Source organism: Anopheles cruzii, chromosome 3 (assembly GCF_943734635.1).
Source record: "Anopheles cruzii chromosome 3, idAnoCruzAS_RS32_06, whole genome shotgun sequence".
NCBI lineage: Eukaryota > Metazoa > Arthropoda > Insecta > Diptera > Culicidae > Anopheles > Anopheles cruzii.
The window spans coordinates 46,067,154-46,090,668 of NC_069145.1; the positions used below are offsets into that span (position 1 = coordinate 46,067,154).

The 23,515-nt window shown below is 46.9% G+C and overlaps 2 protein-coding genes across 2 annotated transcripts; one reads left to right on the plus strand and one right to left on the minus strand.

Annotated features, from left to right (window-relative positions):
- The first annotated feature begins 461 nt into the window (after positions 1-461).
- LOC128270485 (ubinuclein-2) lies at positions 462-6,476 on the plus strand. Its single transcript, XM_053007889.1, has 5 exons — positions 462-827; positions 2,285-2,515; positions 2,583-5,414; positions 5,490-5,580; positions 6,382-6,476. Exons 1-5 carry the CDS (start codon positions 462-464, stop codon positions 6,474-6,476), a joined length of 3,615 nt encoding a protein of 1,204 aa, XP_052863849.1.
- A 1,875-nt stretch (positions 6,477-8,351) lies between these two features.
- Positions 8,352-13,712, minus strand: LOC128275144 (atlastin). The gene is made up of 7 exons (XM_053013549.1): positions 13,277-13,712; positions 13,048-13,197; positions 12,826-12,981; positions 12,125-12,754; positions 11,775-12,055; positions 11,623-11,689; positions 8,352-10,480 (listed from the first exon to the last, which is right to left on the minus strand). Exons 1-7 carry the CDS (start codon positions 13,475-13,477, stop codon positions 10,334-10,336), a joined length of 1,632 nt encoding a protein of 543 aa, XP_052869509.1. The 5' UTR covers positions 13,478-13,712; the 3' UTR covers positions 8,352-10,333.
- Positions 13,713-23,515: the final 9,803 nt, after the last annotated feature.

Below are 23,515 nucleotides of genomic sequence, written 5' to 3' on the forward strand. Positions count from 1 at the left end.
GATTAGGCGATTAAGGAAAAACAAAACAAAGCAAACAGAGAAAAGGCACAGCCAGTTATCGTATTATCACCCCAATTGCCAGTGGTGCTCCATTTTGTAGTGCATCCTCCTCAGTCGGGTGGTTTGCCAGATTATTTTCGCGGTGTGAAGAGTGCGTGCTGAGTTGGTTCGTCGTTCCCCTGCGTCGCCCTGCGCCTGCGATGGTTGCGTCTCGTTGCGACGTGAAGCTTCCACACTAAAAATCGCTTCCGTTGGGCGAACCCGTGAGCCGTTATCACCGCCGCCGCCGCCGCCGCTGGCTGTTGTGAATGTCACGGGCGGAAAAAACGGACCAATACACGGACCGAAGGAGGGTGTGCGGAGAGCGAATGAAGAGCAGCGAACACAGAGGAGAAGAAGAAGCCAGCAGCGCAGTTCTCGGCGTGTAACGCCTTCGCGGCATCAGCAGCAGCGAGAAAAATATGTCGGATGTGAAACGTGTAACGCTAACCACGATTAGCGATGTGGTCAGACGGGGAGGGACGGGTGTCCCCACCGCCGGAAACTCGGCGACGTCGTCGACCATCGCTGGCGTTGGCGGTGGCGGTGGGTCGCTGTCAGCATTCGAGCTGCCCTCGCCCAGTCCCCAGTTCGGGGCCTCAGGAGCCGCCACCATGTTTGGTGGTGCTGCTGTCGGGAAGGAGGGCACCAGTGGCAACGGAGCAAGCGGTTCCGGCCGAACGACCAAGAAGCAATCCACCAGCGTGCGCCTGGAGCTGAACCTTTTCGAGCCAACCGCCGACAGCTTCCCGCAGTTCAACTTTTCCAACCTGATCCGCGAAGAGCAGGTAAACACATCGTTCGGTAATTTTCCGGAGGCCATCTTGGGTCGTCCTTCGCAGAAACTTCACCGTCAGCGAAAACGGGGAGTGACACGCGACAGAGTGCGTCGAACACGAAATGTAATGTCAAAATATCATGCGACGCACGGGCCCGTGGCGGATTGCAATTGTAAATGCAATTGTGAGCTATGCATTCGGAACTGCGGAATCACCGGCGGAATCACCGGCGGAACAGCGTAACCAGCAGAAAAGATGCGATTATGTTGCGATTAATTGTGGGCAGCTTTTTTCTGCTGCGCCCAACGCCATTTGCGATGCTGCCTATGAGCATAAGCGGGGATGCGAGATACTCGGTTCTCGGTTCCCTTCACACGACGTTCTATTCTCGCTCCGGAGAGTTTTGTTTTGCAGCTGCCATTCACTGTCACCGTTACACGGCGCGGCTTCGTGCGGTGGCTGACATTTTCTCGTCCCTTGGGATCCTTGGGACTGTGGATCGGGACCAGGTGTACCAAACAAGATCAATTCCTTGGGCCCAGGTGTACCGAGCATGGGATTGGCGCATTTCTGTCACGATAATTGAGTGTGGGCTTAGGATTCCTAACAATGATGATAAAGAGGTGATAAAGAAAATATGATTTCATTGTCAATATTTCGTGTTTTATCACTGTACTGCGTATATGGCGTAGGCAATCCCTATGTTTGGGTGATAGAGCTCGTACTGAGCGCCTTTTTATTCCTATTTTGTGTCCTACATTTGGCTTTCATTTACGTTGACGGTCAATCAACAGGGAATGGTTTTCATTCTTCAGTCAGGGACAGTTTCTTATAATTTTGCAGCTTCTGATGGAAAGTCAATTATCAAAATCACTGGAATTACGATGACCATTAACAACAACATATTTATTTATTAACTAGCAGTTCCCGGCGCGCGTCGCTGCGCCTCATTTCATCCTTATTTCTCGATTGGGAGGCGTTTCAGAGGACTTCTTGGTGACGTATCCGATCAGCTTCCCTTTTCGCTTCCCGTTACTCCTACTTTTCAAACGATCGGGCTTCCCTGTGACGTATTCGTTCAATTTCCCTTTCCGTGTCCCGTTACTCCTCTATTCCAAATGATCGGGCTTCCCGGTGACGTACCCGATCGGCTTCCCTCCTCGCTTCCCGTTACTCCTTCGCCTCGGACGATTGGACTTCCCGGTGATGTATCCGATCGGCTTTCCTTTCCGATGCTGAATTTTTATGTTACGTTTGCATGGGAGCCCCCCTCCCCGGAAGTTTGGGAGGGTGAAACTTTCCTATTCACAATCCGGGGTTACAAAACTACGCTGTGCAAAATTTCACGCGGATTGGTTCAGTAGTTTTGGAGAAAATGCGGTACAGACAGACAGACAAACAACCATTTTTATATATATAGAAGATGTATTATGCACCAATGTTAACTGTTGTTTATTTTTTCACAGAAACGTATGAAAAAGCTACAGAAAAAGCATAATGATGAAGCGAATGGATTCCTGTCCGATCCCGAGCTCGACAATGATGTGGCTCGGGTGGCTCGTGAACTTGAACTGAAATATGGCTCGGGGACGACCTACGCCAGCAAAGGCAAGCAAGCCCGGCCGTCCAAGCTGGATTATTGTGATCGTGGTGCGGGTTACGACGAGGAAGATTCTTTCATCGATAACTCCGAAGCGGTAGGTATCACTGTGGTGGTGGTGATGTAGGATGAATGATTGATTCGTGTGTTTTTTACCTCTGCAGTACGATGAACTGATCCCTCAGGAGATTGAAACGGTTGGCGGTGGTTTCTACATCAACTCGGGTCAGCTGGAGTTTAAGCAACTGTCGAACTTTGAACGTCCGGATGATGTGCATCGCATGCCGAAGCCGAAGAAGCGTGCACTTTCTACGACATCCGAGAGTAGTGACGACGAACCGGCCACATCGGATTCAAAAACTAAGAAACCACCGGATTCCAACCAAAACGCGGCCATGGACAAACATGGACCGAACAAAGACCAGCCGCTACAGCAACTTCAGCCCTCCGTAGTCATCGAGGATGACAAACTATCATCCGCCGCACCGACGGGCACCGACGGAAAGATTGACGATGAAAAACCCCGCCTTAATGGGCACATCTCGAAAAAGCAAAAGCTAAACGATGCCAACCAACCTCCGAAGGGATCGGGAATGGATTTGAATGTTGGCGAAATGGCAAAACCAGTGCCAGGGGCAGTGATCCCGATAGAGACCTCCGAAAAGGACGGTACCGATGGTACGAAATGCGTAAAAGTAGCCGCTTCAAACGCAACACCGGTCGGCGGTGTGCAAATGGCAAAGAAAGAAGAAGCCACCCCGGGGGATGTCGCTGGAAGTGCGAAGGTGGTCAAGACCACGACAGTGAAGGATATGCTGCGTGCCAAACGGGACAGTTTGAGAAAGATGGAGCAAGAAAAGAAAGGCCGATCCAGTGGCTCGAGTCGCGTGTCTAGCTCCGAGGCCGAGGAAGACGGTGACGGTGGGGTCGACGAGGAAGACGACGAGGACGATGAAAATGATGAAGATGACGACGAGGAGGAAGAGGACGAAGACGGTCAGACGGTCAGTGACGGGAGCGAGAAAAACTCAAACGAATCCGTCTCCGAGGTCGATATCGGTTCCGAAACGGACGGCAGTAGCCGTGAAAGTGTGAGCGAGAAGGATGGAGAGGAAAAAGGGATGGCCGCGTGTCCGGCCAGCGTTATCACCACCGTTTCCAGCGTCGCAACCACCACGGTAACGGCGGCGACAAACGGAACGGTCGAGCAACAGAACGAACGCAAACGAAAGGAGTGTAAACTGCCGGAAGACCTGCATGAGCAGCTGAGAAGGGATGTGGAAGCGTTAAAGGAACTCGCCCGAACTCATTCGGCCAATGGCGGTGGCAAGCTCAACTATTTCGACAGCAAAGTGGCCGATCTGTTACTGCAAATCGATGCCGGTGCACGCAGCTCCAGTGCACCGAATGCCAACGGCACCCGTAACGCCATCTTCCGTCATCTGGAGGCACACCTGTCCATCAGTCGGCAGTCGCTGCAGTTGAAGATGAAAAAGATTCGTCTCCGACGGCTTGAGAGTCGCTCGAAAGCGGCCCTCGGTCGCCTCGAGGGCACGATCAACGACATGCTGCCCGGGATTTTGGCCAAGTACGAGCTGGACTGTCTGAAGGTACAGGAAATGCGGGCGGCGCAGGCGGCATCGGCTTCGGTCATCATCAATAGCAGCAATGGCAGCGGTGCTGCAATGGCCAACGGAGAAAAAGGGGACCACCATCCCGCGCAGCTGCGCAACCCGAAGAAGCGCTTCCCGTGGAACGAGCGGACGCGCGATCTGCTTTGGGAACTCTACACCAACCGCTTGGAATGTTTCGCCTTGCAAAGGCCCCGCAATGAGACGGAGGAGGAGCACGTGGCGGACTATATGCGAACCAAGATCGTGCCCCTGTGGCCCAAAGGTTGGATACGGTACGAAGATCTGCAAAAGGAGCTTGATCGGCGGAAAAAAGCACTCGCCAAAGGTGGCGGCCCTGCGGTCGCCGGTAAGATTAAAGCGAGTACCATACTTTCGCCCCTGACCTCCCCTGTACTTCCGGGCATCGAGTCGAACACAGTCAATAATGGTACAGCGTCGTCAGAGGTGCTGGTAATGGTAGGGACTTCCCGAACGGCACTCTCGCAATCAGTGAGCGGTACGGATTGTTCGCCGACGCCAAATTTGGGCACGCTTCACCCCGGCACTGCCAGCACATCCTTGCCACAGTTGTTTGTGGCAAGCGTCACATCACCAAACTCTTCCCACAAACAGCGGTCCTCCGACCACAGCATTAGCAATATTATGAACTCTCCGCCCCTACCGCCACCCGCAGCCAACGACAGCAAACATTCGCCAGGTGAGCTCGGTCTCGAAAGCCACGTGAGAAAAGGGGACACAATGAGCTCTTCCGGTAAAGAAGGATTGTCCGGTGGCAGGCAACACCTTTCCACGATTATGTACAATCGGGTGTCCCCGGGCGATGGAAAGCTGCTGCACAGGAGAAACAGTCGCGAGGAAGACAGCGACAGTAGCATCGAAATTATAGCCGAGTACAGCATGGCGGGAGTTGGTGCTGGTGCTGGCACATCTGGCAAGTCTCTGGGAATGCAAACGGGACCGATGGTTACCGGCACTAGTCTGCCGGTGTTGAATAAGGAAAAGTATAAAAATTTGATCGCCGGCAAGAACAAGGCAAGCCAAGGATCGACCGAGCTGCCAACGCTGATAGGCCTGACGGCGCCAGCTGCTCAGGGAACAATCGTTGTCGCTTCGGGGAGCATGAAGTATCCCAAAAATTCTCCCACAGGAGCCGTTGGATCCGTTTCCTCTTCGCCTGCAGCAGCTGCTGCCTTGTCGTTCGCGATACCGTCCGGTGCGATCAGTGGTTCGCCTGGTGGTGGTGGTGTCATGATGGCTACAGAAGTGAGCGGAGCCGTCGGTAGCGCTCGTTTCCAGGATAACACACCGACTGCTCGCGATATGGAGGTGCAGCAGATAATGAAGGATCTCAAGGAATTTCAGGTACCGGATAGGTTGAAATACTTAAAATTTACCAATTTTGTTTCAACAACCGTTCCATTATATCGTGGTTCGTAGGAACTGCAACAGCAACACATTACCGGCGGCAGCAGCAGCAATCGTAAAGCGGCGGATGTCTCATCATTACAACCGTCGCAGCAACAGAATGGTAAGATTCTTCAACCTTAGTGTGAGTGAGTGTTAGAGAAAGAGAGAGAGAGGGGGAGAGAGAGAGTGAGAGGGAGAGAGGGAGGAACAGGGACAGTTCAGGGTTATGGGACCAAATCAATTTCACACTAAAATTTAAGTAAGGAAAATGATGACAGAGTAAGCCGAGGAATAGAAACGTTTGCGCCGTTTTGATGTTGTTTAATTAACGGGGATTCGGGCAAAAGCTTGGCATATGTTATTTACAACAATCGTTGGAATCCCTTGAGGATGTACTTTCCATATTTGGCAGGATGTTTTTTCCTTTGCCTCTGTGTTCAATCCATCGTCCAGTTTTACTAACGTGTAGATTTCCTCCGTTTCTCCCGTCAAGTGCAAATACCACTGGCGCAGTTTTTGCCACGATCATAAAGAAAAGGTCTGACACCTCAAAGACACCATCACTTCACTTCAGTGTTACGTAGCAAACTTTGTTAAGGGGCAGCGTCAGTTAAGTGTTTTCCACAAGCACACGTTCAAACACTGCAGGTGATTAACTTTTTCTTTTTCAATGGTCCCGAACGGAACGTTTGTTAATTGTTTTTTAGTCAAATTTCCAACGTGCACCGTAGACTTGGCTTGGCTCCTTTTTTATGTAATGTTTTTCCCTGTTTTAAAAGTTTGCATTAGATTGATGCATGTTATTTGGCAGCATGAAAAATGGTGCCTTTATTTAATTATAACCATATTATTCCATTAGCCCAAAAACATCCCTTTTTCTGTTTCATTCACCTCCACAAACATATCATTCCCTAATTCGCAGCCCGTTCATCGGAATACTTTATCGACTGTGATATGGATGTTGATGAATTGCTCTTCTCCATCAACAACTACACGTACGGTGGTCGGAAGAACTGAGTGAAATATGGCATTCTTTCGCTTTGAGCAACTTTGCAACAGTCGCTTTGCTTCCGGCGTGTCCTTTTGCCGTTGTTCGTGTATTTTTGTGTAATGTTTTTCGTTCTCTTTCGTTGCTCAATAAGGGAAGCACCGTAAAGAACGCCAGAAGAGGTAATCACAAAGACTCCGCACCACTCTGGATATACAACTGTTATGCACTCTTTATAAACCTGTCTCACTGTTTCGCGTTGGGCTTTTCTATTGCTATCTATTTTTATTATCAGCTTTGCACTCATCAATATGCACAATGTATCGTTTCGGTGATTTGGTAATTTAGCTACACACGGCCTACTACAGTTACACCATGCGCCGTCTATTCATCCATCTTTTATGCACAGCCTACCTAAACACCTCTTGGCTTCAATTAATATTTCAATCGCTTTGCTAACATTGGGGTACTATGTTTGCCATAAATCTTACTTTTTGTGTACTTTATCAATTTTAGATCATTCGGGTGAACTGAAATCTCGACCCATCGTTTTGGATTAGCACGGACAACGGAATGTTGGCAAATGAACTAACTACACCGCTACACTACGTAAAACGATTGTTGGTAAATACCATAGTCTATCACAACGGAAATTGAGTCGCGGGAGGGCGCTGCATGTACTTCATACGACAGTTTTGCAAAAAGTAAAGAAAAGCTTAGGTTTATGTGAGAATTTGTCTTCAACGTGCCGTATCAATCAATCGGTAACTGCCACAGCAAGGGGTAAAACAGGAACCGGAATGCTTAGAGAGAGGGTCCGTTTATGTTCAAGCTTGGTTGCATTTTAACTTTTCTATCTTTTGAACAACTACTGTAAATGCGCATCAGATATTGAAACTGCTTGAGGATGGGTAGCTTGCTATAATTTATCATAATTTATCGTTTTTCAACAAACTAATCCATTTTTTTCTTGCGGCTTTGCTCTTTGTATTAAAAAACATTTTCCAAATAAGTTACACATCCTGTAGTGGGGGGCTGTACCATAATGGTGTTGATAATATTCGATAGTGGCAACTATTGTGAAATGAAATAAAGAAATAGTCAGATGTGAGAGCGTAAGGCAAATCAGTATAAACTAAAATAAAAATCAACACGGAAATTAGATTTCTACACTGAAATTACTAATTTGTGTGTTACATTTTTAAACATTTGAAAGAAAACATGTTTGACGAAGTGCTTTTATCTTATTGTGAAAACTAAAGCAGACTTACCTTTTGCGTTGTCTTTTTGATAAAAAAAGTCGCGTACATCAACTTGATTGTAAAACTTCAATATGGTGTTTCATACGACTCTGCCCGTTAAAAAAATAAGCAGTAGATAGAGCCGTTGGTTCAATTTTAATGTACATCAATTTATTAAATCTTCACACATAGCACAGTTTAATTTTTTTCCTTGGTTTGACGGACGTTGGAGTGTTGACTTGAGCTTTTAGCGATCCAGCGATCGAATTCGGTGCCCTGTCTGAATTGAACAGATCGATCGTCGATCGAACACATTTATCAGACGGCAGGGAGTTGATTTTGTGTTCCGTGAGTCTATCGAAAAACGGATGATAGTTCTCTATGACATCACTCGAAGGTGTATTTTGTTTAGTAATCCAGGCGACGCAGAAATGTTTTAAAATACATGGATGTCAAAGCTTTGAATGGTTTTGTCGGTTTTTATTTAGCTTTCATTTCTTGTTGCTAGTAATTCGTTTAGTAATTCGGTTTGGTTCTAGCCTACGGATGTACTACTAAACTCAAAGTTACGCGCATCGACAACATTCTTTCAACCACGGTGGAATAGCTATGATCCTTCATTATATTGCTATTATATTGCATAACCTCACCTCACTGAGGCCCGCTTCTGTGCGGGACACACCGGCTGCGAAAGAGCGTAAAATGCATCGCAAGAAGTCGGAATCACATGTAAAGATGGATTAAAATACGGTTTAAAAACACAAAAAGGGGAAATACGACGGAACAACGACGACGACGAACATTCAACGTTGGGATCTGGATCATCAATAAAAGTAGAAAACGTAAACATTTTTAAACAGCAGTTCCATTTGTTGGTTCTTTCCTTTTGTTTCGATCGTCCGACATGATACAGCAGTATTTATATGTATGTACAAGTACTCGTAAATTTTTGCTTTGCACCCTACAGGCTAATCGTACACATATAACAAGATACAAAAAACGTACAAATGAAAACATATCCTATCAAAAACATAATCAATTCGTTTGAATGGCGATGGCGATATCTGGGGCGAGATGTGCTCGGTCCGTTATTCAGTTTTTCTTTTCCGCTTCGGTTTAACGTCACGAGACGGGGGGCCTGTCCTCAATTGTATTTGCACAGTTGGTCATCTGCAGGCGGTGGAGCCATGTTTTATGATGTTTCGTGCAGTGCGCTAAAGCCAGGGCTAGAGAGAAGCGCAAAGTTGGCAAGAAATAATGCATTTTGTTCTTTAGGCAGCGAAGTTATCTCGTGTGCAAGAACTAATCCGTGTGTGGGTTGCATCTAGACAACTGCGCCGCATCGGGCTGGACCTCGCAACATGATGAATAAAAAAAGATGTCATTCAAAAACAAGTTTCAAAAGTTAACGGATTGCACTCTCTCCTTCTTTTTCGGGGTTTCCCCTGTTTTGCGAACCTCCGCGGTCATTAGTTTCGTCTGCGATAGAGTTCTTTTCCCTTTTGGCACATTATCTGATCGTTTGTGGACTTTGTTCAATTTCAAACAAGTTCGGTTCGGTTTATACAATTACATGAGAAAGACATCAAAATTTCCGATACTAAAGTTGCAAAGAAGTTCCTTTTTCTAACACAAAGCAAAACGGGTCTAACATCAACACAGTTTTAACAACAAAGAAACAACATCTTCTCTTGGCTACAAAAATGGATTCAAAATGCTCAATCTTTGCTCGAAAAATGAGAAAATGTTGCAAATTGCAAATTGTATGTTGCTACGTCAAAAATGCAGATCCGCAAAATACGAGCACAAGTGAGGGATATATAAAAAGACCGAGAGAAAAATCGAAAGCTCACAACAGGATTGGCGATGAGCTCAACGTGCCCGCACCATGCAACAGCATCTCCGATTAGTCCCATTTACAAAAATCGCTTATGAATCCTAAATGCGGACGGAACCGCAAAACCGAACTGATCCGACGAGCGTGCTGTGTATGTTGTTTTGGGTGTGCCGGATGATGCTCTTATTACCAGTGGGCGTGTGCTACTATTACCGCCAATGCTGCTGCTTATACTATTGCCGTGGTGCTGCTGCTCGATTAGCGGTTCGTAGTTGTTGCTGCTGCTGCTGCCGAAGGTGTCCTTAATGATATTGATAAATTTACTAAACCTACTGATGCTATCGTTTGTAACGAGCGCCCCATTGCTGCTGCTAGCGTCGTTGCGGTATCGATGCTGGCGTTCGGCTTCGCGAAGGAATTCCGGCTTCATGCTGCTGTTGTATGCGATTCGTTTGTTACTACTGCCCGCCGCAGTCCAACTGCGGTTCTTTGTTGCAATACAGGACGACACTAACGTTTGGCTGTTGGTGGTGGTGGCTAGTGGCCACTGCTGGCTGTTGTAATCCCTGTCTTCTGCTGCGATCGTCGATACTCCAATTGTAATGTCATAATGGGATCTAGTGTTCGCTCTTTCTTTGTCCTCGTCGCGAGTCCACCAGGACCCAGGTGACCACCATGATCGTGTTGTTTCCCGAAGCCAGCCGAATGATGATAATGGTGGCATCCAGCGGTTCGCTAGCATGCTCCTCCCGCCGCTGCCGACGATGCTCGCGGAACGACGTCGTTCCGCGGTCAACAAAGCGTACTCTCAAGAGTGCTTCACTTTGCCGTTTAGCTGGCGTCTTCCGGAATTGGCCGAAGGAGCGCCACCACCGCTTATAGCGTATTCCGTTGCGTGAGTTGCTACGTGCTGGATACCCTTCTCCATACACGATTGATAGATCGGTTTCATAATCTGCAACATAAAACGGTGCAAAGTAAGCAATTAATAAGCGTAGGATGTTGGAATTGTGAACATTCGCGCATCCGACGTGAAGATATTAAATTATTATGATTTTAAAAATCAAAGACTGGCCAACTGTCCAACACCACGCGCCCCCAGGCCACAGAAAACTAATTTCGGACGCATACCTACCTAAAGCATACAGAAAACAATATCGAATGAGAGTGAGCAGGTCTGCTCATAAAAGTGGGAACATAAAACGTAAACCTAAACGTAAAACCATGACGTAACAAGGTCCAACAAATGACTCTATTAAACAGAAATCGGCATGAAGCAAAAAATGATAAACTCTCCACAACACGAAACATAACGTATAGCATGCCATAGTTTACCGGTAACTAAATGGAATGGTGTAATGAACATATATTATGAAAAGTAGCAACGATTTGTACAGTATTAGTGTTTCCATGGTCCGTCCTCATTCGACAGAATGATTCGTGTATTTTAATATAAGAAATGCCCCCGTACACCAAAACACCCAAAACAAAACATAAAAAAATAAGCTTGCATCACACACGCACAGTTCACACAATACTCGTATGACGCTCACGGAATCCCCCGAATCGAACGAAACAAAAGCAAATTACAAAACAAAACATTTAAAACGCGCTTGAGTTTGGTTTGTCAATTGCGATTGACGTTTCTTTGTTTGCTCTTCTCATGCTTTTTCCATTGCTTTTCGAACGGGTTTGTGTTTTGCTTTGGTTGTTTGTTTTCCATGTTCCGCTTTGTTTGTTCATTTTTTTTCGAGTAGTTTTATAGTTTTGTCTTTCCTAAATCTTTGTTCCGATTAGCTAAACACAGCATGCCACCATAATAACAACACAAGGGCCGTCCCATCCATTTGCTACCTTTTTTTAAAATTGGCTATGACGTGTGTTCCTTAATGACTACATTGGTTATTGGTTTCCGGTTAAGCTTAACACCCTACCTCCCCGGAGGGCCTCTTGCACACCGTTTGTCCGAGGAGTCCACCTTCCACACTCTCTCTACAGTACGTTCAACAGACGCAGACAGTACAGTAGCTCGTCCTGGTGAAGGTACAGCAGCACGCCGACACAGGCAATAGAGAGAGAAAGAAAAAAGTAACTTACATTTTCCCACAGCATGCTCGCTATCTCGTCTAACCGTACACCGAAATCACCCAGCTCGCCGCTGTACCTGTGGTTGTTGGACCGAAAAGAGGGGCATTAGGCTCGGGAGTTTCTTGGTCACTCTGGAGGTTGCGTCCAATCCTCGATGTTACCTGATGTAGGCCCAGGTCGCGAGGGTGAGCAGTGCAACACCCATGATGAGATTGGCAAAGTTGGCAAACGTGTAGAGCCCCACTAGGCCGAAGATGCCGCTCAGGATGTACATGACCACGGCGATGGCAAAGTAGACGGCCGGTGTCCGGGCTGCTTTGAAGATGTTTTTGCTTTCATTGTGCGCCCGGAACGTCTCGAACGTGACGTCCAAATCTTGTTCCAGCTTTTCGCGGTACTTTTCCGAAAATTCTTCGCCGCCCATTTTTCGCTTCGAGGAAAACTTTTGACCGAGAATCAAACAGACATTGAATGGAATGTCTTAAATACACATTTCACAGCTCGCGATTACCTGATGCATTGCTTTCTCCTTGATACGACTGTGTTCCGAGTCCAGGTGGCCCGTACTGAGGTACGGTTTGGTGCCACCGCACACATCTTCCATGAGCTGCGTGTAGATCTCTTTGGCGGCCGCCACCGCCGTCAGGTTGTTCGCTTCGGCCGTTGCCACCAGCATGCTCTTCGGTTCCGGCAGCTCGTTGCCCTTGTAGATCGCCATGTACGATTTGAAGTATTGCACCAGATCGCGCGCTTTCACCTTCTGGCCGTTGATTTCCTTCACGATCAAGTTGTGCGGCCCGAGCAGCATCGGCACCAGCTCCCGGAGGCTTTGCTTGAACTCGGGCGTAATGTCTGACAGCCGCCCATCGAAACTGGGATTGATTGCGACCGTGAGACCGGGGTGTGGCATCAGGAAGCAGGCGATCTCGGTGAAACAGGAGGTAATGTGTCGCCGCAGTGACTGCAACTCCGGGTGCTGTCGGTCCGACACTTCAAGCCTTCGTTGCAGGATCACCTGACCGCCTTGCGCCCCATACTCGGCCTCGTATGGAAAACTCCAGTCGCGCACGAGAAACTGCAATCGCTGAAACGGTTTTTTGCCCGAATCGGCCAGCGCCAGGCGGCCATACTCTGTGAAAAGCTGTTGGATGTAGAAACGTGCATTTTAAAATTCGATCGATGACGATGCCACCACCACATTACACAACATACCTGCAAGTGCTGTAGGTCATCTTCTTGGATGTTTTGTGACAGGTTGTAGATCTGCACGGACGAGAGCATTGTGCTCAGGGCGAACACGGTCGCACAGTCCCTCACCGTGCTCTGACTGTCGAACGCGCCCTGTGTGTCCATTAGTATGATCGCTAGCTACAAAATAACAGATCACGCATCAGTGATATGAGAGCAACAAAATCGCCGTAACATGATCTCAACCTTTTCGCCGTTCGCTCGGTCGTGCAGGAAAATGTCGGACCACATCAGAATACCGGTAGTGTCGCGTTCGCTGCCACCACGCCACGAGAACCCGGACAGTGGCTCGTCTTCATCGCCCAACCATTCCAAAACACTCTGTTTATGCACATACTAAAAGAGGAACAAGAATGTAAATGGTTAGAGCAAATGAAACTTCCCTTTTCCGCCAATGGCCAACCTTAGTCCTTACCTTAGCGTACATGTAGCGCAGAAAGAAGTCGAGCAGAAAACTTTTACCCTTTCGGAAGGCGCCAGCTACGGACACCACCACGATCGCCCGGTCCTTAACGCTGGGCTGCATCAGGATCTCTGACAGGGCTTCCTCGTTCAGCACAAAGCTGTGATCTTCGCCCGTCTCCACCACCTGCACAGGTCGTGCTTCGACTTCCATTTTGTCTGAATTGGCTCTGGCTTGTGATCCAATGATCCTTCTTGTCGTCGTCGTCGATCGTTCGCAACTTTCGCGCGGTCTGCTGTATTTTCTTCTTTCCACACCGGCCTTAACAGGGCTAATTTAACACTACTTGTATGGTCCACTGACTGCGATTGCAGTTCAAATATAGTCCGTCATTTAAAACTGCAAACTGGGCGCGATGGTATCACACGTACGATAAAAACTATTCAGTTCGTTCTGTTGGACAAAACAAATTTCAGGTTATCACTTGTTGGCAGAAACACAGACGAACCACTAAAGTTTCTAGTTACATTCTGAAAAGTAAAACACAGAGAAACGTAGGATAGATACACGACACAGATACAGATGATCTCCACCCATCCAGAACCTCGCACTGCCTCATGCTTCCCTCTGGCTAGCGGTCAGATGATTTCACGGTCAAACTATTACTGCGCACAACAGTTCCAGCTGGTGATAGGTTCTACAGTTTGTAGTTTAGTTTCTTATTTCGCTGAGTCGCGAAGGCTGAAAACACTCTGAGCCCTGGTACAGGCGATGATGCGTGTATGGTTACATTTACGGTCGCCGCTTCAAGGTTCAAGGTCGCTCGGAATGTGCATCACACCATCACGATACACTGTAATTGACACGGAGCTCGCGCTCGGGCGTGCATCCCCGACGACTGGTTTCCACCGATACACTGGCCCTCTCGGAAATATGTGGAACCGCGATCACCCATCCCGCGACCTGGCGGCGGATCGCTGGAGTACGGCGGTAGTGAGAAGTCGCGATCATCAACACAAACAAACAAAATCCCCACCATTGGACATCACTCTCCGTCTGCCGTGTTGCGTTCGCCATTAATAGACACCTATGCGAGCACTCTGATTGTGCCCATTACACAGCGCGATCGTTACACGCTAACGATCTGATCTTCTGGGGCGCCGTCTTTAGCAAGGTGTATGTCACTCTCGAAAGGTAAACTAATAAAGACACTGATTACAATGTTGGAAATCAACGCATTTCTAGTTCGTGGCTCTCGGGAAACTTGCACAAGACGAATGCTTTGTTGACTCGTGGATAGCCTGGGTGACAACAGTCGAGCTGTGCGTCGCGCGCTGACAATTGTGGCCCACTTTCGTTCGTACGCTTTCTCCAGCGATCGCCGCAAACAGGTTTGCGGACGGGGGGCGACCACGAAGCACCCTTTATTGTATTTGACCCGCCCCAGGAAGGGAATTTTGTGCCGTGGCACTACCACACCGAAAGGAACCCAACATTGGGTAAGCGTAGCGACTTTGTGACTCTCGCCAGAACCTAGTGTCTCCGTCGTGTTATTTTCTAGGGCTTTGCCGAAATTGTTCTAATATTAATACACGAAGTGACCGTGAAATTTGCAAACCGTACTTCTTCATAAATCTCCCGCAGACCCCGTCACATCGTACAGAAATAATAGGTCACAGGTAGCGGCCAGATTTTGAGCCAGATCCACATTTTTAGACACCGGGTTAGAGGGCCAAATGGACACAAATATTTTGCAGAGAGCGTCGCCAATTACAGGCACACAGGGCACGATCTCTTGACGGTTGCCCCAAACGAGAATACCTTTCGGGAGGGTCCTTGGCATATGACACTTTTTGGCACAAGTCTACCGCCGAAATAACGGTACGGAAAGATGTTTAGAACAAAACACAGGACTAATGGCTGTGAATCCTGACCCGATGCATTATTTTTCTGAGAAATCACAGGTTCACATGATGGTGGCCACCTACCGCAACAAGCAACCAGATTCGACTAGTGTCTTTTGGGGGTCGCTCGTAGAAAATCAAGAAGAATCGCCGGACCGTTCCATCCTTGCGTGAAGCTGTGTTACACCGCGCGCAAGACACTATTAATAGAGAGCAACAACACCACTCGGGACCGAAAAGACGCCCGTTGTATAAGTCGGCGTATTTCACCGGCAGATCATCGCCAGAGGTGTGGTCGTTCCGCGGCGTTAAGACGTTGTGTGCGCGCTCCTCTCTTCCCGTCCCGGATCGTTCAGGAATAAAGTTTTGCTTGTTTTACGGAATTACATCACTACTCCTGAGGAGAGGTGATCATCGAATGCATCGCTTCCCAACACGGCGATCTTCAGAATCTGCATCAACAGGGTGCCGCTGGTTGGGGGTTGGTTTCACTGCAACGGTTGCCAACAGCCGGTCCCACCGATTAAGCGTCTTTACGGTGCTACACTTGATCGAACATTTCGTAATCGTACTTTTCCATTTGATCGTTTTTCACTTTCAACAGTACACTGTGTAGCCCCTCCGTTCAGGGTGCGTTTTTCCTTTCCTTTGCGTTCCGTTATACCCGCAGAGGCCCCGGGGGAGTGTGATTTCGTCCGATGATGGGCAACACAGAGACTGAAAAGGGAAGCTGAAACCCAAACACACAAGATACAGTGTCTCTGATTGGTGGCTCACGCTTGAAAACTATCTTTCTGAGCCAATGCATCATAACGCACAGACTTTTGTGTCTCTTTTTCCCTTTCGGTCACTTTTTGTGTTTGGTTTACAAATAAATTATTAGAGCGTGCAGCGTGCTCCGATAACGCCTTCCTCAACATACGGTGTGTGGTGGTGGTCGATGGGCGGGCGGCATTGTGAGACCGTAAAACATAATGTTGCGGACGACCCCTCGGAGACGGTTGATGCTCTGCGATCGATCGTTCCAACCGGCGCACCGCGCCACGTAACGTTAACCTACTGTTGCTGCTTACATATGCATGAGGGACTAAACTGACCGATGGGTTGTTGTTTTCGATGACCGGCCTCTGGTCGGCCAACCTCGGCTGGGTTGGCTGGGGTTTTCGAAACCGAAAACTGAAGGCTTCTCGATCCGGATCCGAGAGTGAAAACATGACGGTTATAAACCCCGACGAATGATTGTGAACTTGAGATTGGTTCCCTTATGTGGCGGGCGGCTTCGGTAGGCATTGACCGAAATTTCGCCATTACATCATTACCACCATCGAGTGTATTTCACATCTTCACGATCGATCGACCTTAAGATCGTTTCGCTCGCACCACTAACGGCGATCGGTTATTGAAGCACTCGGCTCTTGACCAGCAGCACACGTGCCATTCGGCAAGACTTGAACCTCTCTTTTTCCTGAAGAGAAAAGCCACATTTCTAATTCAAGCTACGCATTTAGCTAGTTAATCCGACCGACCTAGTTACATTGTCAGCAATGTAGGAAAAGGACAGCTAACGAATCCAGCAGTCGCCATCTACTTAGCAGTTGCGTGGCAGCAAAAAATTGGCCGATTACGCGGCGAAAATTGTAACTTCACCGCGGCGTCAAGCGCACTCGAACCACCCCAATGACGCTGCTCCTCTGGCTCAAGTCCAATTAACCTGGCTCCACTGACGTCGATGAAACCGTAACGGGTTGATGTGTGAGTGGCCTTAGAGTAAAACTGCTCCGACCGACCAAGCCGGGATCGAACGGTACCGCGAAAGCACACAAAATCACCAGCCCGTTCCGTCCGCGAACTACTTTGCTACTGGAGGAGCTCTTGTACTTTGACCAACGTAAACGGCAACAGTCACCGCAGGTCCGCTGACGATGGAACTCCTAGCGGGGTTGGTTTAGAGTGTTGATAAGTGCTGCGGTTTATCAATGTTACTCAATGCCATTTGGTAACACAATTTATCTAAATAATTAAATGAAAATTAAATGTTAATGCAGCACTAAACAATCCACTCTTATGGAAAACTCTAAACTATGGAAAAAGCTTCTAAAAATTAACGATCATCTCATCTAAAACAAATAACTCGTCCTCTACAAGTTGTAATTAATTTTAAAGTAATTTACAGTGACTAAGACCAATTTGATTTGATCAATCGTCATCAATCATTTATCAATCGAAATCATTGTATTACGAAATAAATTATGCACAACAAACCTGTGCAAAGTTACAGAAACCCCAACATGTCCGCTGGCGCCCGAAAATCAATTTTCGCAAATAAAATTCGCCACCCCTGTGTAGAAAGTGTTCCCGCAAAAGCGTAGTAATCTTGTGCAGATGACTTCGGACACGGTTCAAAGGTTCCACCACCGGCAACGGTCGAATGGCTAGCCGGGGGCCGTCGGAACTAAAGTGGACCGAACCTGGAAGGCGTTGAAGTAAATTTTGTAAGCCAATCAGAGTTAGCGCGCCGCCGATAGGATCGCGTCTGATAATCGTGCTGCCGCCGCCTGCGTTAGGGGTTTCTGCTGATAAGAACCGCATTTTTGACGTCACATTAGCACCTCGCGGAATCGGGTGGCGCCGTCGGTTCCTTATCGGTGACGGAGTGAAGCACGTCGTCACGGAAAGAGTGCAGTACAGTGGCTGGCGGAATCGTCACTTCCAAAGTGGACACACATTGATTATCGCACCACACCTTCAGTGCCATCAGATCAGTGTGACACGTATCCCCGGCCGGATTTTTTCGGTGAAGCTTCCTATTTTTGGTTTGCTGGTTCACGGCGAGCGGCAAGTTTAAGCCCCACGCGACAAGCAATAACCGTCTTGGGATCGCGAAACGACCACCGCTCGCCACGGCTTCATACGCGAGCGACCCACCTTGTGAATCGCCGTAACTCGCTCTCTCTAGGATTCGCCGAAAATAGGTGGGTGCTCCACGCAGACGCGCACATTAAACTGCAAACAACTTCGTCTGAGATATAATAACTAGCAGTCAATTATTTAAGCTAAATTGCGGCGTAACTGTCCATTTAAAATCAAGCCAACACTTCAAATCAATAAAGCCATGTGACGCAATTTAGCGAAAGTTAATACCATTCTTTAGTAGGATTCATCACCCAAAATATGTTTCCCACACAAAAGTATGGTCGTTTGCTTCTCAGTACAACAGGAATTACACCTCTGGTTTGTTTGTTCGTAGCCAACCGCTGCAGCTTGACCCTTTGGAGACTTGCGCCAGAGAGACACGTTTTATGATGAACGTGGAGCAATGCCACCGGGCTCAACCGATTTTCAACCGGCACATTTTTCCACGAGGACTGCTGAACCGCGGACTCGCGGAACGGTATGTTTAGCATTTCCTTCTTCCCATTACGGGTCATCACGCCAGCCCACCAGCAACAGATGTGCGGAGAGAGGAGGCAAACCCAACATCGCTCGGCAGTGGATCAGTGGCACTGCCACTTTGGCAGCGGTTGAGAAGTGAATGAACTGATCATTTGGGAGAATTCGAAGCCATTAGCCGGTGGCAGTGGATGCGCTTCGGATACGAAAGCGATCCGGAAGTAATTGGGATCTGGTTTCAAGCCGCTACGCAATCGCACTAGAATTATGCTTTAAACCACATCCTACTCTCTCTCTCTCTCTGATCGGGCGAATGAATCGATCGGCTTTTTTTATCGCCCCCGATCCATCTGGTGGTTCGCGGCGCGGCGAAGTGAATGCAAAATTGGAATTGGAATTAAACTAGATACGGTCCACTTGAGATTAGATTTGGATCGAGGAACAGCCTGCACTGCTCCTCGCTCTGGGGCGTCATCGATACGAAGTGGCCAGCGGTGTGCGTTCGCAAAGGATTACCCCCTGCTGCAATGACACGGGCATTTTAATAGATCAAATAAAAACGAAACCAATCCCTTGCCAAAAACCCAAGACGCACCATGGATCGACGGTTTCGCTATCATCGTCCGTCGCGTACCGCTGGCGATAAGAGGCGGCCATTGTTTCCCATTTTAGGGGGCACTTTGCATCTGTGCACAGTTTCGCAATATCGACCACCCCGGTGACGGGGTGCTTACGTGGACAGCAGACTACGAGAGTATCTTTGGCTTTGTTGTTTATAAAATGTCCACACAATGCGCTTATTCATTCGGAGTGCGTTCAGGTCAGCAAATGCAGGTTGCATCACATTTTGAACTTGTTTCCTCTCCCAAGAAGGCCGGGCTAAAATACGATAAGGGAAGCACAATCAATAGCCCTAAGGCGACTTTGTCCGTCCGTAACGGTTCAATATAATAAAACATTCATTAGCATGGCCCAACTCGCCCTCCTGATTCGTAGAACTCGTCGTTGAACATGAAATGATTGTTTTCTTCCTTCGATCACAAAGCCAGCGATACCGGGAATCGCAGGAGGCGTTTGTTGGCCCTGTCTGGCGAACGCGTTTATTACTTACGACCACCGGGAACTGTCGTCGGGTTTTTGTTTAGCGACCACAGAAATACCTGCGCATTCCTTTCCGACACAATGCTCCCTCCCACAGTTCGCAGAACTTGTTTTTGACAACAGAAAAAGACACTAAAAACAATGGGAAGCACAACAGAAAAGCACCAACCCCGGGGGGGCGATGTTGTTGGTTTGCGAGTTTGCGCAGAATTTAAAAAACAAAACCGGCCATGGCCACCCCTTTCCCGGAGGGTATGTATGATTTGGGATGCCACGCAGAATGGACAAGTGCGTCCTTCAGTCTTGAACGTCGTTAGGTCACCTCACGCCGTCCCGTCGTCTGTGCCCTTTCGCGTCGGTTTTGGTTGGGTGGACGCGCGTTGGTTATGTCGTGGGTTGTGGAATTTTTTATCAAAAGAGAATGGACGCAGACAATGTATCTTGCCCTCCTGTCTGGTGAGCTGGGATGCTGAACATCGGTGAAGTAGACCAGTTTTGCTACCTTGCTAGGCAACCGAAAGCATTCCCGGACACTCTCACTCGGTTCGGACACAGCAACAAATGTTCCTCCGGATCCTTGTTTGTTTCGGGAAGCACCACATTACTTTACACGGGGGCCAATGCGAAGGGAGATACTATTCACCTACACAGCGCACTACACAACACATGGCTGGGTTGGTCCTTTCGCCAGAGAGTATTAGCACTTGGGACACGCAGGCTGATGCAAAGGCTACTTATAGCGTGCACAATAGACACCAGCAGGGTTGCACTACCACAGCGCAGCAAACGCACGCCTGTTTCGCGAGGTCGTTCTTTCACCGTTTTCGTTTATTGGTTTGCAGGTCCGCTAGGCTCCCGTCTGTCGCTTTCTACCGAGCCACGGAGCTGTCGATGATGATGGCTTACAAAACACTTCTACTGCACCACCACACAATTATCATCCAACGGGGCATCGAACACGGTGGCCCAAATCTGCGTCAGCACGGGTGATGTGGAGCAGCAGCTAGCCCGAGGTGACGAGGACACAAAAAACAGTACACAACCCAAGCAGAACCCGCGACGGTTTCCTCACCTTGAGGTGCTTCTTTGTTTTCTTCGACGTTCTATTGCGACGTTCCCGCACGCACGCACGAACTACCTTTTCGGCCAAATCTTCGGACTCGAATTTAATGTTAACTATTGCAGAAAGTCTCTATAATTGAATAGACCCGACAACAACACAACAACGACTTCCAACAAACTCTTTTGACACGCGTTGCCTTAGGAAAAAAATCGCATGACGGATGAATTCGTGAGTTACCGTATTTTTCAATGTATAACGCGCACCTTTTTCCCAATTTTTTTAGCTCTAAAATCTCGATGCGCGTTATACAAGGGGAGTAAAAATTTGGTCTCCTCTAAACTTACAAATGTGCCTTTTTAGGTACATCTTTTATGGTATAATTGAATAAATTATGAAATAAAACATTTGTTAGGAATATAATTATCCATACAATATCGTTACATATAATATATACCTAAATTTGGGGGTAAAGTTAGAAAACCGAAGATTTGTGAAGTTGCCGAGTGGGTCATTAAGTCATGACAGGGAGTCATGAGAGTTAAAACAGAAGTTGTTGTGAAATCATTCAAAAAATGTGGCATCAGCAACGCTATGGATGGATATGAAGAGGTCGCAATTTATGAGGACTCTTCAGAGAGTTACAATGAGGAGTACATTGAAGAGCAATTAGAGAATATCAATTTGTCAGACAGCAGTGAATCTGAGTTTGAAGATTATTACGAAATATAAAATAGTACAGGGTGTTTCTTTAACGATGCCTGATTTCATTTCAAACAAAAACGGCTGCATATTTTTCGACGCATGAACTTTTATTTGAAAGGTTAATTCATGACATTTATGTATAAAATATAATTTTGGTGGCAGAAAATTGGGAAATATGAAAAATTTATTTCCAAAGTGGTAGGTCGACAACTCATTCGTCAAAAGCACATTTCATTGAAGCTTATTTCCCTCTCGGTGGCTATATTAATAAGCAGTATTATGGTTCGGAAAACCCACATATCGTGCAAGAGAAGCCAATGCACCCACAACGAGTAACTGGTGCGGATTTTGGCTGATTGGTTCTTCGGCGAAATTGAAGCTGAGAACTTTGACGGCATTTGGTTTCTGCAGGACGGCGCTACGTGCCATACAGCGTCAGCCACAATCGATATTTATGTTATGCGAACATACCAGCAGCTATTGACAATCTCAAGACCTTAATTCAAGTTGTTGTTGCCGAAATAGGTCCAGATGCAATCGAAAATGTACTCAAAAATAGGTCGACCGAATGAGTTACTGCCAAGCCAATCGTGGTAAACATTGTACCAAAATTGTTATTTTCTGATCAAATGGAAGGAATAAACCTTTCAAATAAATGTTCAACCATTAAAAAATATTCAGCCGTTTTTGCTTTATAACCAAATGAAATCATGCATCGTTTTAGAAACACCCTGTAGTATGTCTTTTTCAATGTATACGCATTTTATCTTTAGTCTACTTTAGAATATTTATAGAATAATATAGAATTTTTTTAGAATATTTAGAATAATACATTACTATCATTGGATATTTGTTGGATATCATATATCTGAAAAATGTACAATAAAAAACATTTTTTCCAAATTTTTTCCCTTAAAATATGGGTGCGCGTTATACATTGAAAAATACGGTAAAATGGTAAAAATAGGAAAAATGACAGATGACGGATGAATTCGTGAGTTACTTTTAGGATTTACGGATGAATTCTTGCGGACAAAATTCATTCTTGTCAGTGCGCTCCGTAACGCCGCGTAACGCTTGCTCGACGGGGGGTACGAATCTGTGAAACGCAATGATAGACATTAGACGACTTTTGATGAATTTTTACTTCCAAAAATGTGTGAAGCAACTAACGAGGGTTGGAAACAGCAAATACTAAACCATTTTTCAATTGCATTTGCTTGCGCAATGCATTCTAAGAAATTTGACCGGTTAGCATGGTATATTCAATGTGCTCTAAAATTGCCGATGGTGGGTAGGACGCCATTGTTTTGAACATATTAGATCACTTTGAATTGTACCAGAAAATCGTTATAAATTTGCAGAGGAATAAGCCTTAAAAGCATAAAAATATATCTAAGCTGTCTTGTATGGATTTAAAATTTATTTCTATGTATCTTCTAAAATACATATTTTCAACAAGTGATTGCTGGGAGGACGAAGTTGTCGTTTCGAAAGGCAAAAGGGAAAAAATCGTTGGGAGCGATTCGTTGCATGGTCTTGGGTTGTTTTAGTAAACATACGAAGCATTGTAGACGTGCGTTCATTGTTTCATTAATCTTGAAAAATAAACTGTTAACGTCGATGTTTCTTATTGAGCTGTTGTTTTCTCGCTAGCCCTGTGAATTAATCGCTTTTCTTAAAACATTATGGTTTGACTTATTTGTTCCGTCATACCTGCGTGGGTCTTGGGCTCAACAAATGATTTGCATCCTGGAGTACGGCATGTACGGCTAAAGTCAATCCGTCACGTCAAAGTTGCACAAGTATATTACACGTTCTTGATGGCGCACTTAATTGTATGGGACTCGGATTCCCCCCGGGATGGCGCTCGCAGATAACACGAAAAATACAATCAAAGAATTTTACGTACAGCCATTCTAGCCATTCGCGGCAATAATTTACAATTTATTGCAGTCCGGGCAGCTGACAGGAAGTTGTTGGCATCGGCTGTGGATCACCCGAGTGATTCGGGTGCTAACGTTTCCGTGGGGCGCGTTGGAACGCTTTTACGACGGTTAAAAGTAAAAGCAACTTTTCCCCACTCTGGCT

Bases quoted from the DNA above. Each gene is read 5' to 3' on its own strand.
- LOC128270485 (XM_053007889.1), top strand. From the start codon at position 462: ATGTCGGATGTGAAACGTGTAACGCTAACCACGATTAGCGATGTGGTC. The intron at 828-2,284 runs GTAAACACATCG...ATTTTTTCACAG, and splicing joins ACCTGATCCGCGAAGAGCAG to AAACGTATGAAAAAGCTACA. The intron at 5,415-5,489 runs GTACCGGATAGG...CGTGGTTCGTAG, and splicing joins AGGATCTCAAGGAATTTCAG to GAACTGCAACAGCAACACAT.
- LOC128275144 (XM_053013549.1), bottom strand. From the start codon at position 13,477: ATGGAAGTCGAAGCACGACCTGTGCAGGTGGTGGAGACGGGCGAAGAT. The intron at 12,755-12,825 runs GTATGTTGTGTA...TACATCCAACAG, and splicing joins ATGACCTACAGCACTTGCAG to CTTTTCACAGAGTATGGCCG. The intron at 11,690-11,774 runs GTAACATCGAGG...CAACAACCACAG, and splicing joins GCGACCTGGGCCTACATCAG to GTACAGCGGCGAGCTGGGTG.